Raw genomic sequence first — 19,734 nt, 5'->3', positions numbered from 1 at the left:
TCAGTAACAAATAAGAAAGTAGGGTGGGGAGTGGGATTGTGATGGCAGGCAACAAATGAAGTGTGTGTGCTGTGGTTGACTCCCCCCACCCTCCGAAAGGACATGGCCATTGTCTTGCAAATGTTGTAAGCCAGTGGTTACTTGACGTACTGGTTCTTTTAACCACAGCTTATTTTTGAGATGTAGAGGGGATGAGTTCCTCCCCTGGCCATCCATGCCTGTTTTTAGGTCAGATATTTGAACTGGGGCATTAAGCCCAAGCACCATATTCACCTGGTGACACCCACCCCAGCTATAGGCATAATGTCAATGCCCAGGAGACTATGGATGGCGCTGGATGTTTAGCCTCATAAACCTAAGCTGGTAAGATGATGGCCAACACCAGCTCACATATATACAAAAGCTGAGACAATAAACATGCTAAAAGTCTGTAGAACTAGGGTGGAAGACCAAATCAGGAGGCATATGAAGGAAACCATATGAAGGAAGCTGTTTACCAAAGTCACATGTGCACAGACTACATTGTCATCCTGATGCAGGGAGAAATGTGGTTTCAGGTAAAGCAATTAACTGCTTCCTGGAACTGGCAGTTTAAGACCTACCAGGAGGGGAAATGCCCTGGTCCAGGCACAGACTAGTGATTTAGAACTGGTGATGAAAGTACCTGTGGGTAAACCAATGTATAGTGCTGATCATAACTGATAAATTCAGCCTTCTTGTGGGGGAGGTAACCCCAAATTAATCATACAGCTACTTGGTTATAAAAGGGAAATCCAAGAAAAGCATGGGTGTTAGAAATCAAGAAACTGTATTACATAGTGGAAAGAACACTGACTTGAGATCAGGAAACTTGAAGATAGTACTGCAGTTAGTCTGAAACTTGGGCAAAATCACTTCCTCTCTTTGGGCCTCAGTTTCCTCATATGTAAAATAAGAGGTAGGAGTAGATAACCTATAGGACACCTCTAGCTTTAAGAATTGTTGATTCGGGGCGCCTGGGTGGCGCAGTCGGTTAAGCGTCTGACTTCAGCCAGGTCACGATCTCGCGGTCCGTGAGTTCGAGCCCCGCGTCGGGCTCTGGGCTGATGGCTCGGAGCCTGGAGCCTGTTTCCGATTCTGTGTGGCCCTCTCTCTCTGCCCCTCCCCCGTTCATGCTCTGTCTCTCTCTGTCCCAAAAATAAATTAAAAAAAAAAGAAAAAAAAAAAAGAATTGTTGATTCTAAGTAGCCATTTTAAGCAGTTTTAGGAAGCCTCCCAAGAAAAGTATAAAGATTAAACAGTAATTATAAAATGGACACAAGTGTTTCCCAAACTGTCTTCCATGGAACACTAGTGATGAGTAGTTTTTCTTTAAAAAATAATGTAAAATTGTTAAGTGAGTTTTGGGAAACACTGTGTTACATTTCTCTTCTTAGCGATGGATGATGAAAATTAGCATATTGTAGGCACTGGTAAGTCCAGCAGTAAAAAACTTTCTAACCTTATTTATCAAGATTTTCCCAAGCTTTTTTTCCCTTTAATATCTGTAAAACATCTGGACACCAATGCTCTCGGAAATAGTATTTGTTCTTCTACACCCACCCTAAATTCAGCTCTAACATTAACAGTGATATCTTAAAATGGTAGCAGAAGCAGACAGAAAGCCAAACTAGAGAATCTCTACAATACTTGACAAGCATGGGCAAAAAAATTACTAAATCAAAATAATTTTTCTAGATCCAGCTGGCAAGCGAGAAATTTCTAATTCACCAGAACTAGTGCTCATCTGCTTGGGAATTGTGTAGTCACGCAAGGGTGAAATTCTGGAAGTGACAGTGTCAGTGTGCAAGCCAGTCTAACAGGTGTGCATAGATCACTACAGTAGCCTGGCAGGAATGACCTGCCTAGCAGGTACTTCCCTGTCATTGATGCTTTGTGTCTGTCCTACTGACTACCTACCCTTTGGCTTCTCTGTTTTGTCTCAAAAGCCACCTTCTGGCTGTCTGTGTTCCTGAGGGTGGCCTTGTCCATGTCTATCCTCTCTGTTCCCACTGACCAGGATCCCAGGGCATCCCACACCAGGCCAGCTATCAAGACCTGTGATCAAAGGTTGGGTCATGGACTGTAAGGGATTCTGGGTGAAGAAAAGGGCTTTTGTTATGAGTATAGAACCTGGTTGGAAGCAGGAAGCAATTAGGCTTAATCAATCACTTTCCTAGACAGAGCATACATATCAGTGGAGTCCTTGTGGGTCTTTGTAAATGATCTGATGGAAGGTGCACAAAATGATGTGACAAATTGTAGGAGGTACTAAAGTGGCAGAATCATTAGTGGTATGTAATCTTACAATGCTGAATGAATGGGCATAAAATTGCTAGGGGCTAGGAGCTAGAATGAGGAGGCCATTGTAGATGTTGGGAGGCAACGTGGCCAGGCAGGTGAGTTACCGGGGAACCTGGTGACAGGTGGGAACCTTTGCGGAGGTCAGAATTTAGGAGGTCCAGGAAGGGCTGGTATTAGTGGATGAAGTTAGTGGGGTCTGGGAGTCAGGTGAACATGGATATTTGGCCAGGGATGCCCTTGACACCAGGTAGTTCTGGCAGTGAGCTGTGAGCCCGTAGCCTTTGAACAGAGCCTCCGTGACAGATCTGGTCTCAGGGACACTGGTCAGAGTGAGGCAGGTTGTGGGTATCCTTTTTTGATACAAATAAGACCTACACATGCCAAAAAGGAAAATCCTACAGAAGTGCTTATAATATAAAGCAATAGTGTCCCACTCTACCCGTTACCACACCAGATACCCCTCCATGGGAGCAACCACTTTTTATTTTTAGCACTTTGGGAGCTAGCTGCATATTTACCAAACAATAAGCTTGAATCTGTAACTTGATGAATCAAAGATGTAATCTATTGAATCTGTGTTCAGAAGTAGAGTTTAGCTTACTTACATGCTCCTTCATTCACTTCCTAAATTTTGATGGTTAACGTTGCTTTTTTTCTTAAATTAACTTTTTAACTTTAAATAATATTCTCAAATCTCTGTTATTTTATCAATTTTGGGCTACATCCTTTCATTCTTTATTGTTGGTGTGGGAAATTGAGATTCTGTGTTGTGTTTTAAGATTAATGTATTACAGTCATATTTATTTTTATGTGTAAAATATTTTTACAAGGAATACTTCATTTATCTCAAGGGAGTCCCTAATTGTAAGGGAATCTGTATAATCTTTTTGCATTTGTGCTTTTTTTTTTTTCCTTTTTAGCAGCAGGCAAAAGTTTATTAGAGTATAAGATTAGAAAGTAAGAGTAGTAGCTAACTTCGGCTCACGTCATGATCTCACAGTTTGTGGGTTCGAGCCTCGCGTCAGGTTCTGTGCTGACAGCTGAAAGCCTACAGCCTGCTTTGGATCCTGTGTCTCCCTCTCTCTCTGCTCCTCCCCTGCTCATGCTCGCTCTCTCTCTCTCTCTCTCAAAAAATAAATAAACATAAAAAAATAAAAAAGAGAGAAAGTAATAGTAGTAGGAAAAGCTCTGTTTACAGAGAGAGGACATTTGGAAGTGAATGCCCATGTATCTGTGCTTTAGAACAGTATCAGGGAAGCAATAACAAGTTGATTATTAGCAGGTGAATGGGCAACATCCTCTGAAAACTGTAGTCTACAACTTTAAGTGAACAGACACAGTTTCACATACACACAGACACACAGACACACAGAGGCTCAAATCTATTAAAAAAACATTTTGGTCTTAAGTTTACAAGTCAACAATCTTTGTAACTTCAAAGGCAAACTGGCTCAGTATTAGAAATTTCTTTGTTCTTTTTAGCAAACACTAGAAATTCTCCTTTATGATAACAAGATACAGAATAAGTTTAGAATTAGCTTAAAATTAGTTGCAACTGGTATAAAAATATTCACTAGCCTTTTCCTTATTTACCTACCAAATTTAATGGCTAGCTCAAAAGGCTAGATTCATTACTAGAATCTTTCAAGTTTTCTTTTCCTTCCTTTCTTTCTTCCTTTCTTCCTTCCTTTCTTTTCTTTTCTCTTCTTTTCTTTTCTTTTCTTTTCTTTTCTTTTCTGTATAGAGAGAGGGGCAGAGATAGAGAGGGGGAGAGAGAGAAGTGGGGCTCACCTGAAGTGGGGCATGAGCTCACCCAATGCAGGGCTCAAGCTCACCTAATGTGGTGCTCAAGCTTGCCCGATGGGGGACTCGAACTCACAAACCATGAGATCGTGACCTGAACTGAAGTTAGATGTTTAACCCACTGAAGGTGCCCTTCAAGTATTTTATTAAATGCATTGAAGCTTGTAACAGTTAAGCCAGACTTGAGTGAAAGATTATGGGACTTATATTTTTGTTTTTCAACAGTACTATGATGAAATTATTAGTGCTTTTTGTGTTCTACTTCTTTCTCTGTCTCTTTTTAAAATTAGTTCCTAATATCAGTTAGTCATAGCTTTACTTTTATATTGTCAAGGTAGATAATATTCATATTCCATTTTGTAACTAGAGTTATGTCCTCTGTGCTTGTCCATAGGTCAATTTTTAGACGTCAGAAAACAGTAAACATGTATCCTATTGTGACTATGTAGCTGTTGTTCATTGAAGAGTGAAGCAGCAGCTAGAATTCCATTTCCTTTGCTGTGATTCTAATGAGGTCCTTGTGCCGTTTAGGGGAGAATATTCCTAATATCGTGGCCAAATGACTTACTTTGTTCTTACATTTTATTAGTTGTGTAAAATCATGTCATGACATGTTAGCTTGAATCCTATTTAGACATGGACTTTCTTCTTCCCTTTTCCTGGAGTTTCAATAAGCTTTCTTTTCTCTTGTTGCCAAAATATACAGTCAGCATGTCCTTAAAATCATTCAGTTTGTTAGTCCGGTTTGTTCATTGTGTTGAATCCAGTTCCTATTCAGAGGCCTCTCTCTTGGGGCCTCAATCCTTCTGCTCAATATCTTCTGGTTTCTCTGCGGTACAACTGTTATTCTGGGACTCTACTCCATTTCCGAGTCAAACAGAATCTTGTGTTTTCCTCCTTCATGGTTTACATCCTCATTTTGCTGGAGTACATGCTTTAGTATCTTCCTCAGAAATGATATGTGGGAGGTCAGTTTTTTGAGCTCTTCTCTACTAAACTTTGCTTTCACTTAATTGGTAATCTGGCTAAAATTCTCGTTTCAAAATAATTTTTCCTCAGAATTTTAAAATCAGTACTCCATTGTTTTCTAGCATTCACTGTTGCCAAAGAGAAGTCTAATTTTTTTCCTTTATAAGTGTTCAGTTTTTACCTTTGGAAATATTTAGGGTTTTTCCTGAAGTTGCACAACGATGCATTTGGGTATGGACTTTTTATATTTTGATCTTTGTGTTGTCTACTCTATGGGATATTTCAACCTGTAGACTTGTGTCTTCTCCAGTTTGGAGACATTTACTTCTGGTTATCTATTATTTACTTCTCACTTATTTATCTGGTTATTTCTTGTGTTTTCTCTGTTCTCTCTGCATCTCCTGTTAGCTGGATGTTGTAGCTGTAAGATATTTCCTCTATTTCTTCTCTTCTTTCCTCAAATTTTGTACCCCTTCATCTTTCTGTTCTCAATTCTGGGATACTTACTTTATCTTTCAAATCTTCTACTGCATTTTTAATTTTAGTGATCATTTTTGTAATTTCCAAAGGTTCTTTTTTGTTCTTGCACTATTTTTGTTTTTCATTGCATCTTGCTTTATAGATAGAATATTCTTCTTGGGTGTGTCTGGAGCTACTCATTACTATTTTCTTCAAAATTCTCTTCTGTGTCCTGATTTATACTTTTATTCCAGCCCAGGTTGTTCTATTTTTATCATGCATGTATTTGTGTATTTGTTGCTGGTTTTCATCACACCCCTGGCAATCTTTGGTTGCTGGCATGGATTCCTGGCTGTAGTGTGTGTAGGTCTGTTTCCCTAAAGGGGCTCTTCCTTCACAGGCAACTTGACAGCAATAGATTTGTGAGAACAGCTAGTTCTTGAAGAGGGCTTCCTTTGGGTGTAAACATCCACACTAACAGCCCTGGTTTTCCTCGGGTTTATTCAGATCCTCTAGAGAAGTTTTCTAAGGCTTTCTTTTCCTTCCCTTTCACTGTCATTTTCACCATTCTCTGTGTTCCAGACATCTGTAGCAACCTTTCGTCTACTTATGGCTGATGCCCCATCCCAATCCTCCTCTTAGAGGCATGTATGCATTTCCCCCTTTCCTACCCTTTTAATAAGATTTTGGGAAGAAGAGAAACAGGAGGAAAGAAGAGGTGCCTAATGTGTGGTTTGAAAACAAAAAGCCCTTTAAAAATTAGTTTTCCCCAGTTTCAAAATGATCACTGTAGAAAATTGAGAAATATGTATATGTATAAGCAATAATATAAAAAATGATCTGTTTTCTATCACCCAGAAATAACATTGTTAACATTTTTAAAACATGTCCTGGTTCTTTTTTTTTTTTCCCTATGCATAAATTTATCTGTTGCCTTTTTTTTTTTTTACAACAATGGGATCATGCCATATATGTTTTCTAATATGCGTCTGAAAATGAAACAATAGCTTTTGAATATCTTTCCATGTCACAACATATCTCTGATAACACAGAGCCCTGGTATTTACTGAAAGACATATCATCACTTATTGAACCAATCCCTTACTTGTAGACATTAGGTTCCTTCTCATTTTCACTATTATAGACAAGCACTTATAAACATTTTTGGCTACATCTGTACTCATATCCTTGACTATTTACTGAGGATAAAGTCCCAGTCTTTAATTGCTGGTCCCAGAATTAATCCCAGAATTAATTGCTGGTCAACCTATGTTCAGTCCCAGTGTGGGGCCCCCATTCAGGGCACCCTTTGAAATAGGCCCTCATTAGCTCCCTGGTTCCATACCTTCACCTCACTCCATTTCACCTGAGCTCCCCCAACAAGCATTATAGAAGGTGGGGGGTGGGTAAGAGCATAATTTTCAGTCAGAGTGACTGAGGTTGAATCCTAGCTTTCCCACTTACTAAATGTGTGACCTCCGGCTATTTTAATTAACCTTTCTGATCACTAGTTTCCTTTTCTATAAAATGGGGGAAATAATTCTACTTTTCTGATGTGATTGTTGTGAGGATAAAGCAAAATAAAAAATGCATGGAAAGCATTAGCACAGGCACTGGCAGGTTGAAAGTGTTCATAAATCCATAATGATGGGTTTAGACCCAGCTCTGTCCCTAAGCCCATGTAAATCTTCCTGCAAGGCCACATTGGAGATGCACCCACCCCTTTGTAAAACTTTCCTGACCAGGACTTATAGAGCACTTGTGGGCTGGACCTACTTTTGACGTTCAGAACATATCATCTGTTGCATTCTTCTGTGTGTGAGCATGGACAGAGGCGATGTCCCCCCTCCCCATCCCACACTGCCCTCCCTCCCCATCATGACTAATTTATGACTTCTCATGAGTGTGGTTGGGGAATAGAAGCAATAATGAAGAGGAGTTTGTGACTCAGTTCTTTAGACTGTTCTCAGGATTGTTCCTTAGAACTTGCTTAGAGCCCTTTGGTCTCTGGCTCTGGCTGTTGGATGCAACCTGCCCCCCAGGACACCTGAACCCCAGTGTAGTCAGTGGGAAGCAGAAGCAAGGAACTCTGCTGAAGAGGGGAAAGCAGGTGCTTTGCTAAGGCTGAGTCTCCCCAGGGAATTGGCGGGGGGGGGGGGCGGGTGGGTAGAGGCAGAGCTCAGTATGTGGCCACAGGACCTTTGTGCAGCCTGCCAGCTGCCTCACTCACCCTCATTACTTTGCACTGCACCATAAGATGCTTTTGTGGCCAGCAGGGCTTTCCTCCCAAGCATCATCCAATCCACAAAGGTCCCATTCATGCCCCACGGATGCCTCCCTAGTTGCCAGGGGAGATTGAGAAGCTCAGTTGCCAGAACTGCAGATGGAAGGGCTTGCCGTGGGATAGCTTCCAGGAGAGGGCCCTGATGAAGAGAAGGCGATTCATGGAGTGGAGTTCGTTGCTCACCCCTCTCCCCTGTCTGGGTGTCTTTCAGGAGTCATGGCTGGTTTCAACATGGGGGGTGACCTCAGGGAGCCCGCTGCCAGCATCCCCCTGGGCTCCATAGCAGCTGTTGGCATCTCGTAAGTAAGTTCCCCTCATGGCAATCAGCTGGAGAGAGGGAGAGAAAACCCCAGGCAAAAGAGGGGATTGCCCCTTTTGTTCTGAGAGTGCCCCAACTGTGGCCAATCTATTTCATATTCCAGTTCTCCTTTTAACACTCAGCGGGCTGGAAAATTCACGTCTGGTGGGTTCAGACGCTTGCCCTTTCATACCCCCTGCCTGGGAATGCGGGAGGAGGAGGAATCCTTTCTTTCCTTTCTCCTCAGCCTCCTGCCCCTCCTCCTCCCCCACTTCCATTTTGAACTTGGGGATTTTTTTTAACCATTGGTTTTCCAGGATCGTTGGGAGGAATTTAAAGGTGAAGAGTTTTGCAATCAGAAATGTTGGGATTTCTATCCCAGCTCTGCTGCTGGGGGGCTGTGTGATTTTGAGCATTTTACTTGGTTCTCTGAGCCTCTGTTTCCTTTCTTGGAAAGTAGAGATAATGAGAATATGTGTGCCCCAGAGACTGTGGAGCAGATACTATGTGTAAAGACACATAGCAGGCTCTCCTTACCAACCCCTCCCCCCCCAACTGTCCTCACCCGGCCTGCCTCCCCTGCACCTCTCCAAGGCTGTCAGGCTCCCTGGGTTTTAATTCACACTGTGCCACCCACAGGAGCAAACCGAGTGACCTCGGGTCTGCTTCTGACCTTCTAGAATCTTCTGTTTTATTCTCAGTACTACAGAAAGAAGCTTCTCTGCCTTCACTGGGTAGACATGACAATGTCTTGAGAAGTTAAAAGTGCCCGTATTATTTCAACCATGATATTGTTAAAATATTCACAAATGCTGACTGTGCTCTTAGCTTATTATAGTGGCACCATCACTTCAGTCTATTTTGTGCTCAATATGGCTGTGCGTGGGGAAGAGAATGGAGACAACAGAGCATACATGGGGTGTTGGGAAGGAAAGAGAAGAAAGAACCCTGCCTCATTTGGAGGTCATAGCTGGGAGGCCCCTGGAGGAACCTTTGGCCCATCCTCTCACTGCCCAGATGGGAATGAGGCTGCGGGGATCATGTGACTTTTTCAAGGTCACAGGGTGCCTGGGGGCAGAGCCAGGTCACTGCTGCCCTTTTCACACTTGGCTCGGCTCTCTATCATCTGGGATCCAAGGAACAGCAGGACCGAGAAGCCTGAAAGATCATGTACTTGTTCTTCAGGGGTACGAAGGGGGGTTGGGGGGCTGCCAGTCAACCCTGCTTGAGTCCCGGCAACCTAGAGGTCAGTGGGGCCTCTCGCTCCCCACTCCCAATACACTTTGTGTGTTTTTCTTCTTTGATGTCAGAGACAAAACAATGATACACTTTTTTGGCAAAAGATGCTAGAGGAGAAAGAGTACTGAAAGCCCCCTCAGACAAGCGAGGGAGGCTTTATGACTGGCCTTTCTCTTTCCTTCTGAGACAAGTCCCCACGGGACCCAGGGGCTGAGTTGGGTGAGTTGGGACGGGGTTGGCCTAAGTCAGGGATGTAGCTCTGCTCCACTCTTGGGGTTTTTTGCAGGTGGTTTCTGTACATCGTATTTGTCTTCCTGCTGGGCTCTGTCTGCACCCGAGAGGCCCTTCGCTATGACTTCCTGATAGCGGAAAAGGTGGGTGAGTCCAGCACTGCTGAAGGGCTCAGTCTGCTGGTTCCTTTATTTGCTCCCATAACAAATGGCTACCTCCCTCTTGCAGCCCTGCCTGGGAATCCAGAGAGTCTTGGGCCCAGGGCTGAAGTAGCAGGGGAAGAAGGGCAAAAATATGGAAAAGGTAGAAGTTTTTCTTATAGATCCCTAGAAACAGATAACAGCCCCTGGAAAGGCACTTACATGCAGGTGACTAAACAATAGAACACAACCATCTCTTCATGTCAGAAATCAGGACAGAAACAAAGGATACCATCAGCAAAAATCCCTTGCTCAACCAGTCCTTCATTTTTGCCAAAAGCCTCACCTCCTACCATGAGCAGAAAGTGCTGCTCTAAGGAAGCCAGTGAAAGGAGGAGGCTGATGGACAGAAAAGAGGCAGCTAAGTGGATGGAGTCCAGAACACCAGGGTGAGGCCCGCCTTGCCCTCTGAGGACCTTGACTCTGTGTTCTCTCCCAGGGGTGGGCTGGGGTTGATCTGGCCGTAATATCTTTGTTTCAAGAGCTGTACACGCCGCCTGCCAGAAGGTTAGCAAATTCCTCACGTTCCACTGCTGCCCTTTACAGGATAGAGGTCGTGTGACAGTCAAGGACACTCATTTGGGATCTCTAGAACCTAGGAGAATAAGATTCCCATATGCTTTTCTGGAAATCCCCAAAAACTCCTACCTTCCCTTAAGTTCCTAGAGGATGAGTGGACCCTGAGATTCCTGTTAGTTATCAGAGAAATGTAGTAGGCTAGGAAAGTTTTCTTTGTTAACTTCTGAGTGTTTCTGCTCATATTTTGGGAGAAAGTACTATTTTCTCCTGGTGAGAGGCTCAGCAAAAGCTACTTTGCTCGTCTTCATGGAGGGCCACTGGCCACTCCTTGGGGCAGCCTGGGGCAGAAAACTCTGAACTTTCTCTTCTGAGCTACTTTTGGGCTTGGTTTCCACATTAGCACATGTTTCTTTTTAAGATATGTAGGCCACGATGTAAAGATGACTTATGTTTTCAAGGGTCTTGACTTTACTATGAAAGCAGGTTTTAAAAGAGGGGAGCTGCTCAGGTAATGAGAGGACTGTCACCCCACTTCCAGGGACCAAGGTCTTAAACCCCCAGAGAGAGGTTTGCTCTCAGGGAAGGAATCTACAACCCTCATGTTTAACTGTATGCATGCTTCCATCTTGAATTTCACCTCCAAGGGGCCTTTTCTCTAATTGTGGAATGAAAAGCTTGACTGCATCAGAGGAATTAAAGGCCTCAGGGAACAGCTGATCCTTTGACCTGGGGAATCTGCCTGCTGCTGTCTGCAACTTGCCAGTGGCTAGCTAGCTGGCTAGCTCCGCCTGCCTCTAAAGCTGGTTTCTTTCTAGTAGATTCCCTCACAGAGGTCCTTTCAACCATTTGAGGCTCTTATCTGGATGGAACACAGCAAATTATCCCCTGGTCTGGGGCTCCTCTCTCTCCCTCCTTCCCCTCCTTTGCAGAAAGAACTAAAAACAGGTATGTGGGATGGGAGGCAGCCTGTATCCAAGGAAGGCTACAATGAGAAAGTAAAAACATCTCCATGGACAGCACGGGAAAGCCTTTGTGGGTGGAAATTCCACTGTTAATAATAGACACATGAACTGGGGAAGCTTGCTTGGAATGCCACCTGTCCCAGACATTGAACAGGTAGGCAAGCATTTAGCCAGTTGGGGGCACCTGCTAAACCGTGCTTGGCAATGATCTGTGGGAATGACATTGTGCACACATCAGGATGAGAGGTGGAGAGTTCATTTTTTAGAGAGGAATAGACTGTGTCTTAGAATAGACAGTTGTAAAACCTAAAAGAAAGGAAAGATACTGTTCTTGGTTCTCAGCAGCAAACAGGGGCTGGCACAGCAAGTAAGTCAACAGGGACAGAACCTACCAGGGCAACTCCAAAGTGGCGGCACTTTGGTGTGCTGTTGCTCCCCAAAGCCCCCCCCCCCCCCCAAAAGGGATCACACAGGACTTCCCCCCCTCGAAGCCTTGAACCTTGGCTTTCCTCCTTTTGGCTTTCGGTGTTCCTCCTTGGGACTGACTCAGCTGCAGTAGCAGGCACATACTCAGGCAGTGAGCTGGGCCACAAACAACTTTATTAGCACTGCCTGGAGAATGGAAGGGTATAAGTGTGCAGTGTCCCACATGGTTACTTGACCCAGCTCACCACCCTCACCTGATTTTAGTAAACTGTTCATCCGGTTTCATGTCTTAGCTATGGCCTGTGTTCTGAGCCAGCCCATCTCTGAGCTCTTCTGGGCCCAGCGGAAGCAAATCCTCCTCAGTCTGGTCTGTGTGTCCTGAGGGTCTCCCCTTCGGGCACAGACCAGGGCAGGCCTCCAGGATGCTCCCCTTGGTGCTGGTTCTCTCAAAGCTCCTCAGTGCACTTCTCTGTCTTTCTGTCGGGTGCTTTCTGCCAGAACACTTACCTTCAATGGCTGCTGGCTGCCCCGGCCTTCTTTCTGCAGCTGGTCAGTTCATCTGTTTCTTTTTGGGTTTCCTGCAGCTTCTCAGATCTATTTCTAATTATTTGGCTTCCCAGCCTACAGTTTCTCTAAGAAGTTTCTTTTTTGTTTTATATCCATGCCCCACCAAAACTTTTTCCTGGCTTTTGGGTGTTAGTCTCTGTAGTGTTACACTTTCTAAAAAACCTTTAGTACGTTGTGGTGGCTCTGAGGTAATCTATGTAAACCACAATACTTGGTACATAGTAGGTGCTTATTAAATTTGGACTCCTCTGTACATTACTTATGGGGATAACCTTATAGATGGGGCATATTTTTCTCCCTACAAATCCAGCATATTTAGCAGGATAGGAAAAAAAAAAAAAAGTCAGTCCTAATATCAATCCCAATATTATTCAGTTATAGAAAAGGGAGTTGTATAAAGATCAGTTATTAGTAGGGGTAAAACTGAACAGATTAAATAATTGTTTCAGAATAAACTTGTATACAGTTCAGGAAAAAAAATGTTTATTAACATCCAAAAGACCAAGTACTTTAGGAAGCCTGGAGCTTGCTATCTAGCAAAATAAGAACAAACTAAGTAGGAAAAGTACCCCAAAAGCATCTTTGTTAAAAATGAGGTATCCATAGATTTGGCAGTCATGGTTTCATGTATTCAAGAGGGACCTTGAGTGCCCAGGGTACAGGTTGTGCTTGACAAGATGGGGTGGGGCAGGGCCCTCGGCTGGTGAAGGAGCCTTGCCAGCTGTTGAGTATCCACCATCCAGCCCATCCTGGCTGCCCTCTGCTCCCCATCACGGACACGGAACTGCCTCTCAGGAAGTGAAGCCATCTTTATTTTCTGATGGAAAATGGCTATGAAGCGAGAGAGAAAACTTGACTGAAAGTTGAGTTGTTGGTCATTTTGTGGTGTAGGGTCCGTATTAGAAAACTCATGTCTGATGTGAGAGAAAACTAGGGGACTGTGAGGCAATTTGGGATTATAAAGGGTTTCAGGATATACTCCTGAGTAACATCAAGGGCACATAGGAATTGGATGAGGCAGAACGAGCACCCTGCAAATGACTTTGAATCCAATCCTTCAGGAGAAGGGAGCAGCCAGTGGATAGGTGGGATTTCTTAGTGAAGCTCCAATGGGAGTTGGGATATAATATGAAAAGCAGAGAGATGGAATTATGATTTTTATCAGTAGTTACTGAGGAAAGAAATTAGGGTAGTTCCCACCTCAGGTAATATGTTGGAAAGACAGAATTTTTTGTGATGGCTCAAACAGGTGTATGACAGAGGGGTGATTTTTTTTTTTCCCCCATAAAGAACTGTTGACACACATCTGCTCAAATAAATGCTCACTTCCATCTCCACTGGCACAGTTAACAAGTCTGTAGTTCTGTATGAATAGAGACAGTGATTAAATTCTCCAAGGGCTGGGAGCAAAGCTGTGTGGTTTCCTGCTGTGCCTAAAAAGTCTTACCCTGTGCCCAGCATTGTGCCAGGTACATAACCTGTCCTCAGTGAATGCTTCCAAGGATGGATGGATGGCAGATAGAGGGGACAAAATAGGATGCACATGGGAGAGAGAAATAGAATGGAGTTCTTATAATTCATACAGACATGAGACATTTCATTTTTCAGCAAAATTGACAGAATAATCAGAATAATAGGTTTTTTTGTTGTTTTAAATATTTATTTATTTTTGAGAGAGAGAGAGCGAGCAAACTGGGGAGAAGCAGAGAGAGAGGGGGACAGAGGATCCAAAGTGAGCTCCATACTGACAGCAGAGAGCCTGATGCGGGGCTCAAACTCTGGAACTGTGAGATCACGAGCCGAAGTCAGACGCTTAACCAACTGGGCCACCTAGGCACCCCAATAAAAATTTTATATAAAAGGATTATCAAGTGAACAGACCATTGTAAACACAATTGATACACTGGACATAACAAGTCATTATACCTGGAAAGTCCCCTCTCCTACCCCTAGCCCAAAGGTCCTGCAAGAATCCCAGGGAGTGTTTGTGGGAAGGCTAGCCAAAGATGGGCATCCTGGTGCCAGAGACTCCAGCTCCTGGGTCAGCCCCACACTAGGAGGAAGCCAGATTAGGGAATCTCATTTCCAATCTGAGTAAATGGACAGACTTTCAATAAAAAAAAATTTTTTTAACATAAATATATATAATCTTTTGGATAAGAAGCAATACAGTTTCTGCAAGGAGATACCATGCCTACGTCTCCTGGAGAATTCTCTGAAAGGACAGTGTGGTGGGTACAATGCACCTTGCCCAGTGGTTCTCCACCCTGGCTGTGCATTAGAATCACCTGGAGGGTTTCAGAAACATCAAGGATGTCTGTGCCCCACCCTACACTCATAAAGCAAAACTTCTGCAGTGATTCTTAGGTATAGCCAGATCAGAGAACTACTAATTAGATTTTCTATAAAGCTTTTGATAAAATTTCATCATGGAGTTTATGTATTTTTAAAACCAGCAAATACAGGATGCATTTGGTCAAGAAGACAGAAACAAAGGTTAGAGGTGAAGGATTGCATCTCAGAATGGATCAGAGATTGATAATGGAGCCAGTTTATCTGCCAATTTTGTGAGGCATCCAGGGCACGAGTCACAGTGAAGTCGTGAAGCTTCATGAATTCCATGGGCATGTGCTGAGCCTGTTTGCCAGACTGTTAGGTGTGGTGGGGCAGGGGCAAGATGCATGAGACACAGGAGCTTATGTTGCACTGCAAGATAAGCCATGAGTGTAATGGACTATAGCCCAGGGTGGAAATTACAAATGCTGTCAGAATACACAAATAGAGTGATGGGAGGGGCGCCTGGGTGGCTCAGTTGGTTAAGCATCTGACTTGGTTTTGGCTCGGGTCATGATCTTGCGGTTTTGTGAGTTCAAGTCCCACGTTGGGCGCTGACAGCATGGAGCCTGCTTGGGATTCTCTCTTTCCTACTCTCTCTGCCCCTCGCCCAGTCCCTCTGTCTCTCTGTCTCTCTAAAAATAAATAAACTTAAAAAAAAGGGATAAACATTAGATGATATTAATTTCTTCTAGTTATAAAATGATAAGAAGAGCGGGGGTAGAATAGACATAGACACCTGTGATAATGAAGAAAATAGACATGAGAGATTCTGGGAATAAGATGAGGTAACACATTTAGGGAAAAGTAATCCACACTGAAATGAAGTTCAAGTTAGGCTCTGCAGTGGACCTGAGTTATGTTCATCAGGCCCCTGGCATCCCTGACCATTTGGGGGTTATTCCACCTATATGTGATCTTGGAGGGAGTGATGAGCCCCACTTAATATTAATAGTACAGAAGCCCGAAGGACAAGATGCTTTCTTGCCTGCCCCTTTGTGGCCTAAGTAGGGCATGTGACCTAGCTTAGACCCATCAGATGCTCCAAGTGTAATGAATGGGACAACAGTGAAGGGATAGTGGGAATTCATCTGCAGGGAAACAGGGTGCTGGTAGCATCCTGGTCAAACTGTTCCCATTCCAGAGTCCAGCTTGTGCCTCCAGGCTTCGGTCTAGCCCTTTCTGAGCATGATCTTTCAGCTTCGTGATGATTCTGTGAACCTCCAGTGTCCTACAAATATATTCTTTTAAAAGTATTTTGTTTCTAATCAGGAATCCTGGCTGATGCAGGTTTCCTGTGATAATTTATGAGCCAGGAAAGAGGTCTAGCCACGGACTAGTATTCCATGTAGCTTGATGCCACTGACCCAGTGAACTGACAAGGCAAGGACATAAAAAGTGAGGTGGAGAATCTTCATCATGAAGGGTGTGACAAAACCATGCAAATTAAGATGACCCCATCTGTGATCTTTGGACAAATGAGCATTTGGAACATACAGTTCTGGCCACCATGCCTATGGTAAAGTAGAATGGAGATGGGCATCTCAAATAATCAGAAAACAGACTTCCCGCTGGGTACAGATGAGGTCCAGCTCAGGGCAGGGACGGGGAGGGGGGGACAGTTCCTGACAGCCTGTGATACAGCTGCATGGCCAGTAGCACTGATCTTTGCGAGTCAACATCCAGCAGAACAACTGTGCCCTCTCTTAGTCTATCTCTTGGTGATTTGTGGGCCACGTGGGTCATGGAGCTCATTCATTCCTTCAGCGTTCGAAGCTCTGTGTTGGCACCGATACTAGGATGAACAAGATAGGAGCCCTGCAGAAATGAGGCCTCTGGGACCACTTGTGTGGGAGGGTGCTACTCACCTTACACTGAGGTGCTACGGGGTCCTGAGGAGCAGCCGCTGCTATGAGGGGCTTGGGGAAGGCCTCATGGAGGAAAGGAGGTTTGTGCTGAGTCTTGAAGCACAACTGGGTTTAACAGACAGACAATGAGTAGATTAGGAGTGGACAGAGGGTGTTAGCTGGCAGGGAAACATTCTGACAAAGACTCAAAGACTCTGAGTGTGTGGGGTATGGGGCTACAAAGGTCACAGACCAGGAAGGGGCCGAGAATGTCAGGGTGTTGGGAAGCCATTGATATTTTTATGGCAGTGACATTATGATCGAGTTTGAGTTTAGAGACGTCACTCTGGCAGAGGCTTGGGGATAATTCAGAGTGGACAGAACGTAGAGGCAGGAGGCCAGTTGGCCAGTGGTTCTCAAAGTGTGGTCCCCAGACCCTCAGCATCAGCATCAACTGGGAACTTTTTAGAAATCCAAATTCTTGGGCTCTTCCCTAGAACTGCTTAATCAGAAACTCTGAGGTGGGGATCAAAAATCCGTATTTTGGGGCGCCTGGGAGGCGCAGTCGGTTAAGCGTCCGACTTCAGCCAGGTCACGATCTCGCGGTCCGTGAGTTCGAGCCCCGCGTCAGGCTCTGGGCTGATGGCTCAGAGCCTGGAGCCTGTTTCCGATTCTGTGTCTCCCTCTCTCTCTGCCCCTCCCCCGTTCATGCTCTGTCTCTCTCTGTCCCAAAAATAAATAAAAAACGTTGAAAAAAAAATTTTAAAAATCCGTATTTTAACAAGCCCTCTAGCTGAGACTGATGCACGCTCAATTTGAGAACCTCTATGTTGTCCATACAAGAGGTGATGGTGAGCCAAACTGAAATAGTGGCGGTATGAATGAAATGGGATGGAGTTGGGAATATTGGAAATATATCCGAGAGGCTGAATCTAGAGGACTAATGATCGATGGGATGCAGATGGTGCTAGGGAACAGAAAGGGACAGGCATATTCCGGCATTGGGTAATGAAATTGCTTCCTTATACAGGTGTCCCTGGTGGGCTTCCTGTTCCTTTTGGGCTTATACATCTCATCTCTGGCCTCCTGTATGGGAGGACTCTATGGAGCCCCCCGGATCCTGCAGTGCATTGCCCAGGAGAAAGTGATTCCCACACTGGCCTCTCTGGGGAAAGGGGTGAGTGATCCTTTTTTTGAGAAATGTACATTTTGCTGTGAACCAGATTATCAGCCAATAAATTGCTTAAGTCTCTCCGATTAGAGCCAGTGGTCAAGTTCTCCAGAGTGGGAGAAATGAGAATGCAGAGTTGTTCTCTCCTGTCCTCTGGCAGCCTCAGGGCGGAGCCAGTTGGACAAACCATCTGTCAATGTCATAGCCACCAGAACCCCTTGGCACTGGGTTGGCTAACTGACAGAATGGCATCTTGGACCCTGAGCAACAGGGAAAGGGAGTGTCACATCCTTTAATAAAAATAAATTTGGGATCCTCTCAGTTCAGCATAGAAGAAAAAAATCTCTTGGTGAGGAGGGGAGCTGGACCTTGCAGCTGAAACTCTGCCCTTGATTTTTGCCTTTCCTTTGGGGTTGCTGTATGATGATTTCTCATACCTCGGGCCTCTGGGCCTCCGGTCAGTCTTCATGGCTCAAACTCTCACCGATAGAATATAGCTTGGTTGAGTCACGAAATGATAGAATGAGACATTCCTAAAACCTAAGCGGTGACAAAACAGAAATAGAGAGAGAGAGTTAGAGAGAGAGAGAACCCCACTTCCCAATAATGTGGTTTACTGAGAAAGAGTTCATTTCTGTCTTATTGGAGCACCACAGAGACCCTCCCCCAACCCCTTCCCACCCCAGACCCCTCTCGGGTAGGGTCACCAGCCCTCCTTTACCATCCTCCACTTCTGACCCATCAGCCAGCATGGGCTGGGTGGGAGCACTGACTTTCATCTCTGTACCTTCTATGTGGTATATGCCTTTTCTTTTACTTTAATTTCATGTATTTTTATTAGGTAATGTATACACAGGGCTCAAAACTAAGAAAGATATAAAAGGTATACATTGAGAATTTTTGCTCCTATCATGACTCCTTTATTATCTCTTTCTTCACCAGCACCCATGCCCTATCAGTAGCTGTTTTTATTAGTTTTTTTATGAATCCTCTCTATTTTTTTATACAACTATAGTGTTCTAACATGTGGTTCTATACCTTGCTTTTCTTCATTTAATATAACTTGGAAGTCCAACTTTTCATATGTATGTCAAGAAAACTTTTTCATTCTTTTTCCATTGGGTGGATAGACCATAGTTTTTATCTGGTTTCCTATGGATTGATCCATGTGTGGCTTTCAGTAAACATTGCTACAAGGAATAATGTTGTATATGTGTGTGTAATTATTTAATGTGCAGGTATATCTGTAGGATATAGTTTCATAAGTGGGTTTGCTGCAACAAAATGTATTTTTAATTTTAATAGATATTGTCAAGACACCTTTCATAGAATTTGTATGATTTTTGTATTTCTACCAGGAATGTATAACAGTTCCTGCTTCCTGACAGTCAGCATCTTAGATTCAGGCCAAAAGACCCTGCTTTATAGACTGTGTTCTGGGTTCTGGTCCTTGATAAGGAGTTCATGAGATGAAGGGGACATGCCCACTGGATCCCAGACCCCTCTTCTGGATGGTGTACATGTGCTGCCCTGGACCATTTGCACTCTTGCCTGGAATTCTCTGCCCGGATGTCCCACAACCCACATCCAGGGTCTGCGAGGGCCCCTTCCCTGGGCCTGTCCTTTTAGGCCCTGGGTATGGGCAGGAGTCCAGATGTAGGTGTGAGGCCCCCACAGTATGGTCTGGGAAGGGTAGGAGGTGGGCTAGGAGCTGGCGGCTGTATGTGGCCATCCTCTACTGAAGAACCCTGAGGAGAACAACGATTCTAAACTTGAACCTGGTCTTCCCCATTGTCCTAAAGATGTGTTTGCAAAGGAAGGAAGATAGAACATATTTGCTTTAACTGTTTGTTAGGTTGGTTTATACTTATACATATTTGGACATCGTGTGTGAGGACTGCCATTTGCACTCTGGTCCCAGGTACCACATTATTAGCAATCACAGTTCATTGTCAAATGTGACTTTTTGCTAGTTGTATAGTGAGAAATGGCATCTCAGGATCCTTGTGATTTGCATTACTCTCTCTCTTTTTTTAAAATGTTCATTTTGGGAGGCAGAGGGACAGAGAGAGAGGGGGACAGAAGATCCAAAATGGGCTCTAG

General features: G+C 44.2%; 1 protein-coding gene across 4 annotated transcripts in view; it reads left to right on the top strand.

The window, feature by feature from the left end:
- The window catches only part of SLC12A8 (solute carrier family 12 member 8), a 136,243-nt gene that overhangs the window by 86,921 nt on the left and 29,588 nt on the right, over positions 1-19,734 (top strand). For all 4 annotated transcript variants that reach the window (XM_019448649.2, XM_019448651.2, XM_019448647.2 and 1 more), the window contains exons 7-9: positions 8,049-8,136; positions 9,661-9,748; positions 17,491-17,637. In XM_019448649.2, the coding sequence (XP_019304194.2) occupies positions 8,049-8,136; positions 9,661-9,748; positions 17,491-17,637 (323 nt within the window). The remainder of the gene's footprint in view (positions 1-8,048; positions 8,137-9,660; positions 9,749-17,490; positions 17,638-19,734) is intronic.

Source organism: Panthera pardus, unplaced genomic scaffold (assembly GCF_024362965.1).
Source record: "Panthera pardus isolate Hobbes unplaced genomic scaffold, ASM2436296v1 HiC_scaffold_16, whole genome shotgun sequence".
NCBI classification, from domain to species: domain Eukaryota; kingdom Metazoa; phylum Chordata; class Mammalia; order Carnivora; family Felidae; genus Panthera; species Panthera pardus.
Note: the sequence above shows the minus strand (reverse complement) of the source record. Positions and strands in the feature narration are given on the sequence as shown.